Raw genomic sequence first — 9,697 nt, forward strand, 5'->3', positions numbered from 1 at the left:
ACCTGCAGACTATACCTAGAATTTGTTTGTCTCTTGTGATGTTGTTTGTGTCTTTGGCAAATAATCTGGTGTTTGGTTTTAGGTCATTAACATAAAAAGTGACTCGTACCAGAGTTTGTTTGGATGCGGACCAATGTTGCAAAATGTCCCGGTGCACCTGGACGGTGGCAGCATTTACACATGTGTAAGTGAACTGAGTCAAGAGAAAAACCACACCAGGGTTTCTTTTTAATTTAACCAAACATGACAAGTGTAAACACACTCTAGAACCAGACAGACACTGAGCTGGAAATAGCAGAGTGGAAGATGCATCATTGGGAGTGACCAGGACGGATAGGATTATCCATCAGAGGGACATGTTAGATTTAGACTGAGACGGTTTTGGAAATGTGCTGAGAGAAAAAAAGTGGATACAAATTTTTAAAAGGATGCTGGAGATGAAGCTACCAGTAAGAGGACAAAGAAAAAAACCCAGACTCACAACCCAGACAGCAGGGTTTGCTTAAGGAGGAACCAAATCAATTTTCTTACAACCACTGCAGCAACCTCTGATGAAGGGGTAAAAATCATCCAAAATAGACCATTAGAAATTAGGCATAAAATGTAATGTATTGCAGTATAAACATTAAAAATATCCCACAGCAGACCAACAAACAAAAATTTCCCAGAAAGTAAAAAAAAAAAAATTAATGAAATATAATGATCTAGTTTCCATTTTCTCACAGTGTGAAACCTCTGGCCTGTTTAGTTGAACACAAGGCTGACATACTTGCAGGAATTGAAGTAAGACAAAGTGTCCAAATTCAACTGCTGCCATTTAGTGTGAGAGTATGTAAGGTTATTATTCTGCCCATCACAGTTGCATTATATACAAAGACAAACTATTAGCAGCAAATAATTAATAGTTTAAATCCAATTAAGAGAAATTAGCAGCACAGTGTTAGGAAATCACTGGAAGCAGCTGGATTGCAGGTACTGCATTAAGAATTCAATTTCTATGGAAGCAGCTGGGTTGCAGGTACTGCATTAAGAATTCAATTTTTTGGTAGCTTATGAAATGAAGAAAAAAATAATCTTTTTTACAGCCTGTGGTGTGGCAGCTGACTGTGTAAACATGTAGAAAAACAACAGCACACTTTGTCAGCACAGCACAGGCTTCATTTGAAAATTAAAGTAAACACAAAGCTGTACCTGAGCTGCAGCTTCTGTACCAGTCGCTGTTACCTCACATCCTTGAGCTGTTTAGTCAAACTGACTGGATCGTCTTGATCCGTGACAGCCTCACATTATCCAATCACTTCTCTTCATCCGTCACACTGACGTGGACGGCAAAACACGGATCGCGGGAAAACGGACAGCAGGTTAAGAGACACAGAGGGGGGAAAGAGAAACAGTTCACCAGAACTGCAGCTCCGGTTTCAAACCACCAGAGACCTGCTGCCGCTGCACTGCCAACATATCCAGGTCTGAACCCAAGCTTTCTGACTGCTAATTATTTCTCAGGCTCGGCCTAAACTAAATTTATGACACTTTGCTGGCACTCCTGGTGCCATCATAAATTAAACTGGCATAGAATTTTAGAGTCAGTTCCAAGAGCCCCCTTGTCCTCCAGCAAAGGAGAGAAAATTGAAAATTGTAGAACATACCATGTGACCCTTTTGACCTTGTAAACAATTTGACCTTTTGAACATCACATAATCAAAACTAAAATAAAAATAATATTCAAGAAATCTGCAAAATATAACATAAAATCAAAAATGCCCAGTGTGATGTCAAAACCCAACATTATTAATATTAAATGGAATTTTTGTATATATATATTTAAGACAAAAACATGAATATATTAACCACTGTATCATAGAATAACCCACTATCAACTGCAAACTATAAGGGTATTTTTATAAATGGTAGTGTGTGGTTAAATTCAATACGCCATATATACGCACACACATATATATATATATATGTGTGTGTGTGTGTGTGTGTATAATAATCAATCAATTCCCCATTGATACGGGGTCCATAGTGTGTACAATGTTGAAGACGCAGTTGTAGGACTTCTGCTTCAGGCACCTGCAGGCCCTGAGTTACTTTGAGAGTGAAATATTTTCCCTGGACACATTTCAAACTTTAGGGGAGGAAGAGAGAAAGTAAGAGAGAGAAAGAGAGGGAGAGAGAGAGGGAGAGGGAGGAAGAGAGAGAGGGGGAGGCAGCAGTATTACGCCATTCTTGCCTCTCTTTGGAAAAAGTGGGATTTAAAGAAGTTTCTTGAAGGGACTGTGAGCAGAATGGAGCCGTGGAGCCGCTTCTCCTCATTAACCTCCAGCTCTCTGCTCTGTGCGCCACTGGAACTGAGCAGCAGCGACAGCAGAACTATGATTTTCTCAGATTATGTATGGAAGGTTAAACGTGTACACATTTTGTTTTTTCAGATTACACATGTGAGAGGAGCGTCACATTTCTGCCTTTATGTCCATGCTCCATGATCCAGACGTGGGCAGAGCGCACACGGGTCTGAGAAGATGTCAAGAACTTTTAATCTTCTTCTCATTTTTCTTCTTCAGCGCACAGCTCTAGAATTTCTGTGACTTGACTCTTTTACAATGACGGTTTGGTTAAAGAGTTCAGGGTTTTAGGATGAAAGTTGTGACGCGTCTCTGCCTCCTGCTGAGCTGTTGGACTCTGCTTTACTTGCAGCCCATTCTCGGTTCACTTAGCCGGACTAAACCGACTGATCAGAACCAGAGACACCGGCTTGGAGAGGCAGTGTCAGAGATCAAGACAGGAACCGCTGGGTCCATACCAACAGCGAGAAGACAAACGGGAGCCAACGTTGGCACACGGAAACCGTCGCCGGTGACTACTTCGAGAATCTCGAATATCCGTGCAGGGTCTGCGATTGTCAAGACCGAGAACTCGGTGCCTAAAGGCGCAGGTGCCTCTTTGGCATCAGCCTCATCCTCCCCCTCTTCCTCTGCGCTGCTCAGCGGAGTGGTGCCAGTCAATCAACGCCGGAACGGGACTGCCAGCCTGGCGCGCAAAGAGCCTGTGCGCTCCTGGGAGGCTCGAGCGAAAGCGCAAGCTCCCGTCGCTCTTAACGCGCCCGCCGATGTGAAATGGGCCAAAACCACATCTAAAGGAACTGAAGGCGGCGGAGGATCAACGGGGAGGCATTTGGGAAAAGCTAACCCCACTGTAGTGAGACCTGTAGCGGCGACTGCAGCAGCGCGCAACGGACATCTCCAAAGAGGAAACTTTGCGCAAAAACAGCAACAGCAGAAGCAGCAACAGCAACAAAGACAGCAACTGCAGAAGCAGCAAAAACAGAAGCAACAACAGCTGCAACAACAACAGGAAGAACAGCAGCAGCAGCAGCAGCCACAGCACATAAACGCAGCTCCGGTGGCGCAGCAGCGGGGACCGAGCTACAAAAGCTCAGAAATAAATGACCGAGAGGCGGCCAATCACAAACAGCCGCTCGTGATTCCTCATGACTACATGCTGTCTCTTTACTGGTCTCTGAGCAGCGGACCGCACAACCGCAGCGCCCTGAGTGAAGCGGGTCTGGCCAACACCATCACGAGCTTCGTCGATAAAGGACAAGGTAAAGACATTTTACATTTCACCTCCTTTTACATGTTCACTGTTTCCCAAAATCATCTTGCTTTGTGACACTGCTGAAGTTGACATTTATTAAATATAACTGTGTTTTATATACAACTGGTACCTGTTTATTTCGCATGTGGCTCATGATACACGACAGAGCTTTCAAATGAATGGTGCTATTTTAGAAATGTGCAAAACTTTTTTGAAATATATATAAAAAAGTCTTGACCCTGTTGCCCCCTAGTAATACCACCTGACTCTTTAAGGTAGAAATTTATTTTAAGACAATCAGACACATGATAAACTCTGGTGGGCCTTATAAAATGATGTGGCTGGCCACATTCGGGCCACAAGTTTGACATGTGTAGATTACAGGAACGTAATCATTAAAGTATGGCAGAAGGCAGTTCATATAAGGAAACATGATGTGGTTCAGGCTTAATCACACTTCAATATCTTCTTTAGTGGAAAATCTGTAGCTAAAACAACCAGTGCTTCTAAAATATTTATAGATTTTATACCAGTGTGTTTGGGTCAGGAGTTTCATCTCAACACTTGGCAACTTTTCACAGAGCATTTGTAATAAAGCACATCACTAGATCATGACTTTAAATACTTTGTGTTGGGTTTGACTGTACATACGTTGGCTTTTAGTGCAGCAGACACACCAATCTCTCTTTAAAGACACAGCAGGGGGTGAAGGCAGGAGAGAGGTGTTTCTGGAGCAGGGTCCAGGTGCTGAACGATAAGGCTGGGAGATGGACGAGCAGCCCACGTTTGTCCAAAGCTGTAGATGTCTGTGTTTAGGGGGCCCGTGAGGTAAACGTATAAGAATGGAGCATCTGGAGGAGAGTGAGGCAGGTCAGCTGCTCGCACACATAAGGAATAATGGGGAAAGAGACGACTCTGTTACTCATAACGTTGCTGGAACTGACTTCAAAGCTGCAGCAGGCTGCTGGGAGCTGCAGACTGAACCATCACACATCAAAATGTCACTGGCATGTGGAGCAGTTGGACATTTTCTCTCTGCACTTGGATGTTTTGGGCTGACATCTTACTAGTGCGCACCGTGCATTAGTAGCGTTCTCAGCTTAGCGGCTGGTGCTGGAGAGGACACAGGTACCCTGGTTTAGAGTTGTACTGGTTAAAGTTAGCTTGTTTTGACTAGTAAAAGTTGTCAAGTCATGTCATCAAAGTCATTTAAATGAGCCTCCAACTTTTGCCTGACTCAATATGTTTTATGAACGGTACTTTGCCAAGGTGTCTGTCCATTGTATTATTATAGTATTATGCATTAACCTGTCTTATGTTAAGGAAATGTCTGAGTTGTCTGTGAGGAGAAACCCTGCTAGCACCTCACTAGTATACTGTATACTATTGAGTTTGGATTCCTAAGGCAATAGAAACAAACATTAGCCTCAGTCTGGCTGATCCCGACAAAAGCCACTTCTGCAAGAACAAATACACTTACATCAATAATTCCATCCATCCATCCATCCATCCCTCCATCCCTCCATCCATCCATCCATCCATCCACCCATCCATCCATCCATCCATACATACATACATACATACATACATACATACATACATACATCCATTGGGCCAAGGTGGAATTGAACCTGGAACCATTTGAATGCTACCTATGTTACATATTGGTAGCAACATTGACTTAAGTAGTGTGCTAACAAAGCAAAGTGAGCACATGGACAAATGAATACAATGTTTTGATTAAACCCCCCCCCAGACCATTCATTCATATGAGCGGGACTTTCGTCTGCAAAAAAACTACTAGAAAGAAGGTTTGAAAAAACATTAAAATTAGTTTTCAGGTGCAGTTTAGCTCTACATTAGCTCATAGCACACCTGTATTTATGTATTTACCCCGTGTGTATTTACTCGAGTGCGGCCCTGATCAATGTTAGTGTGTATTTCTGTGTGCCTTTTCTAGCCATTCACTCAATGGTTGGCAGCTTTGCTGCTTTACGGCCTCAGGAGAGTAAATAAACACTGTTCATGACCACAAGTAGGGCGCCCCCTCCCTCTGTAATGTTATCCTCACGGTGTAAAACTGTTTAAAACAATGTTATAATGACCAGAGTTCCATTTTTCTAGCTCTGCTAAAGGTTTACGCTTTAAGCACCTAATGTACTTTTAATTCAGGCTTTATTTGTTTAGTGTGTCCTCAGCAAATCGCCAGTGACCTCCTCCACATGTAAGAGGTTAAACTGATTGCCTGCTACATCCATCCCCCAGAATTCTCACTTAGATTTACTTACCAGCCCCCTTTCTTTCTACAATGTAGATGAAATGTATACATAGGCCCCAAGTCAGCAAACGTAAGCTTATGTTGCACATTGAAATAGCTAAAGCTAAGCTAAAAAAGCTAACTGAATAACTGATTGGTTATGACTAAAAACTCCGGCCCCTGCCTCAGGATGACATCATAAGAAACAGGATGGGCCCATTTTCTACTTCTAAAATGATTAAAACAACATAGAGTGTTGTACAGAGATCAGCAAAGTTGTTAAAAAAATCACCCGCTGACAGCTTACTTGAAAACAGCTAACATGTTGACTGTGAAAGGCTCTGTACTAACAAGCAAAAGAGAAGCATATGGCCACCTGTCACAATGGATTCAGAGATATTTGGTTTATACAGTAAGTGGATTCTCTTCAGGCAGCATTCAATGTGGGATACACGCAAGGTTGACTCAAACTGTGATCCATAAAGATTTGTTTGCACACGGCCTGTGACTGGTCCATAGTTAGGTTACGGTTGTGTCAGTGCCAATAAAACATGGCCTACACACACTGATGCCTGCTTTTTACCCCCATAACCCAAGTAAGTCCATACAGGACTAAGAGGGACATGCTATCTATTCACTTTCCTTTCTACTGCGATAGCTCCACTTAACTGATTAGCCTCCACTCTAACAACAATGCTAAATGCTAAATGCTAAAAAGTTAAGTGTCACCGTCTTTTTGATATGCTACAAATCATAATGGATGTAGTTGTTAAATTCAATAATGCAATGATTCTGTTGATGCTAAGCCATGACTTGGAAACTGGATTAGTGATCAAATATTAAAACTGTTGCTAAAATATCACTAATAATTATTTTATTGATACAGGTTGACCCAGATTGCAGCATTGTAATGTGCGTGCATGTGTTGAACGTCTGCTTTGTGTTTGCCTGCGCACCCACATGTGCATTTACATCTGTTTCTCTGAAAACACTGGCCTTTCCTTCACCCTGCTCATATTGCATCTGCTTTTTATGCAACATGGATGTCTGCGACTGCTTTCACCTTTTAGGAAGAGTGTGCGCCTTTAACTTTTTTTGTTAGCTCTAGCTCACATATTGTCCACTTTTTCTGTCATTTCTCTCAGATGAGCGCGGGACCCAGCTGAGACGGCAAAGGTATCACTTCAACATCAGCTCTCTAGAAAGAGACGGGCTGCTGGGGGCTGAGCTTCACATCTTAAGGAAGCGCCTGTCGGACCCTCGCAGAACCTCAGTGGGATCTATCATTGGTGATCGAGGCGTAGGGGGTGGAGAAGGTGGTGGAGGAAGCTCGTCCCCTTGCCTAAAGTTGTACACTTGTGCTTCAGGTAAACAAAAGGCTACTCTTCTTCAGACAAAGCCCACTGAGGATCTAATCGGTGGATTCAACAGCAGATGGGAAGTGTTTGACATATGGAAAGTCTTCAAGGCTTCAAAAAACTACCAGCAGCAGCTGTGCTTTGAACTAGAGGCCCTGGAGCACCGGGGCGGTCGAACCATAGACCTGCGTACTCTAGGCTTTGCCCGGCTGGGCAGGACCAACAAGGAGAAGGCATTCTTTGTGGCGTTTGGAAAAAGCAAAAAGCGTGACCTTTTCTACAATGAGATCAAAGCAAGGTCGGGCCACGACAACAAAACGGTCTACGAGTACCTGTTCACTCAGAGAAGAATGCGGAGAGCTCCTGCGATGAGAGGAGCGAAGAAGCCTCCACAGCAGCAGCAGCAGCAGCAGCATTCATCGCCGTCACAGGTTGTGCCCCAGCTCCAGGGGGTGAAGACACGGCCGCGTTGCAATCGGAAACACCTTCATGTTAACTTCAAAGAGATGGGCTGGGATGACTGGATCATTGCACCTCTGGAATATGACGCATATCACTGCGATGGTGCCTGTGACTTTCCCATTCGCTCCCACCTGGAGCCAACCAACCATGCAATCATTCAGACCCTGATCAACTCCATGGATCCTGAGTCGGCGCCGTCCACCTGCTGCGTCCCCACACGACTCACACCAATCAGCATCCTCTACATTGACTCGTCCAATAACGTTGTCTACAAGCAGTATGAAGACATGGTGGTGGAGGCGTGCGGCTGTAGGTAGCGAAGGAACACAACATATTGAGTCTCAGTTCACATGGTGGGTGGCCTTTCAGGTGTCACTCTGTCTGCTAATGGAGGACTTCCCTGTAGGAACATCCTTGTAGCATATTTTATGAACATGTGTACTGTTTGTGGTGAAGCTAAGCTAATATATTTGAAAGCATTTCTGCTGTTAGTTTCCAACATTAACAACTGTCTTGAGCACACACAAAAATGGACACAATCATCTATTACCAGGTAAATATCTGAAATCAATAGTCCACAGACGTCCTCTGAAAACAGGTTTATGTCAGATACAAAACCTAAAAACTGGCAATTGAGAATATAACCATCAAATCCATTGGAGCCCCCCTCCTGCAATGGCACTGCACCCCCTCCAGGGGGCATGCCCCCCACTTTGGGAACCTCTGAGATAAGGTTGGATGATTATGTGGTGGAAACTGTACCATCTGCTTGAGCATTGACTTTTTTTATGTAAATGTTGTGTCATTTGGATGTGATGCAGCGAGAAGAGGAAGTTATTTTGGCCATAGATGAGCTCACTGAGAGCAACAGACGTGACTTCTCAGTGTGAAGGGAGCTTTGAGGCTGCATACCAAAGACTGTTAAAGACTAAACAGAAGAGATAAAGTTGTGATAGTGACACTGCACAACTCCCACTCTCCTAAAGGTGTGTATTACGTTGTTGTTGTTGGAGCTGATGACCACGAAAGATGAAGATGGGGCCAAAAACCTAGAGATATGCTGAGTTACTGATCTGTTGTATTTCTTTTTGTCCTCCTTAAACTTGTATCTGTTGTGAGCCTGCATACTGACTGGTGTAAAAAGTCTAGAAATATGAATGAGTTTGAGTAAAATAGAGAGACGAATCTTCCATTTCATACCCAAGACTTTTCTTGTAAAGCATTTGAAGAATGTGTGATGTGTAAATAATGTGCTGAAGTGCTGATCTGACCTCCTCCAAATGTGGGAAACATTGCTTTTTCTACTTCCCAATCAAAGACAAAAAGGTCTGATTGTCTGGGTTCCAAACTGCTTTCAGTCCCAAAGTTTACTTGGCAGGATTCACAGTCTCAACTATTCCATGGAAATTATTCGTTTTTCAGATGTTTAATTCAACAATGACTGTTTGGTCTAATGTAGTTGTGTAAATAAAGGGTCTGTGGTTATTCAAGAAAGAAAACATGTACTGTGTTTTATGTTATGTATCAAATTTCACATCCAAAAATGACATACATTTATTTAAATCATTTATGCCCTGTGATGCCAGCACATAATTAACTTCATCTCTTTTCAATTAGGGCAGATTAAATTGATGAAATAATCATGGACACAAATATTATTTTTGTACATTTTGCTCAGCAGTTAGCAGTTGGCAAGGTGGAAGTACATTTCTGTGACTGTCGAGATAATCGTCAAAGTTCATTTTCAAGTTGTGTTGTTAACCTGCTTCTCGTCCCAAAAATCAATACAAACAGAAACCAGCAGCACAACTTGGACAGGGTCCCTAACACATTCACAGAGAATCAGAGTCTTGTTTCTCCTTTTGTCATGTCTGTCTGTGTCTCCCCGGGAAATCAGTTCATCACACTCACCTGTGTCCTGTTCATTAGCTCTCATTCCTCACACCTGGATATAAAATCTAAACATCTGTCCCTCACTTGTGGTCCTCTGTTCTGTTCACTCTTTGACTTCCTTGTCCTGGCT

General features: G+C 43.1%; 1 protein-coding gene across 1 annotated transcript; it reads left to right on the top strand.

Moving 5' to 3' along the window:
- Nucleotides 1–1,978: 1,978 nt before the first annotated feature.
- On the top strand, nucleotides 1,979–9,691 carry gdf5 (growth differentiation factor 5). The gene is made up of 2 exons (XM_025060466.1): nucleotides 1,979–3,604; nucleotides 7,000–9,691. The coding sequence occupies exons 1-2, from the start codon at nucleotides 2,638–2,640 to the stop codon at nucleotides 7,989–7,991; spliced, it is 1,959 nt and encodes a 652-aa protein (XP_024916234.1). The 5' UTR covers nucleotides 1,979–2,637; the 3' UTR covers nucleotides 7,992–9,691.
- Nucleotides 9,692–9,697: the final 6 nt, after the last annotated feature.

This window comes from Cynoglossus semilaevis, chromosome 11, assembly GCF_000523025.1.
Source record: "Cynoglossus semilaevis isolate Cse_v1.0 chromosome 11, Cse_v1.0, whole genome shotgun sequence".
Classification (NCBI taxonomy): domain Eukaryota; kingdom Metazoa; phylum Chordata; class Actinopteri; order Pleuronectiformes; family Cynoglossidae; genus Cynoglossus; species Cynoglossus semilaevis.

Excerpts from the sequence above, each read along its gene's own strand:
- gdf5 (XM_025060466.1), top strand. The coding sequence starts at position 2,638 with ATGAAAGTTGTGACGCGTCTCTGCCTCCTGCTGAGCTGTTGGACTCTG. Across the intron at positions 3,605-6,999 it reads CTTCGTCGATAAAGGACAAG|ATGAGCGCGGGACCCAGCTG; the intron begins GTAAAGACATTT and ends CATTTCTCTCAG.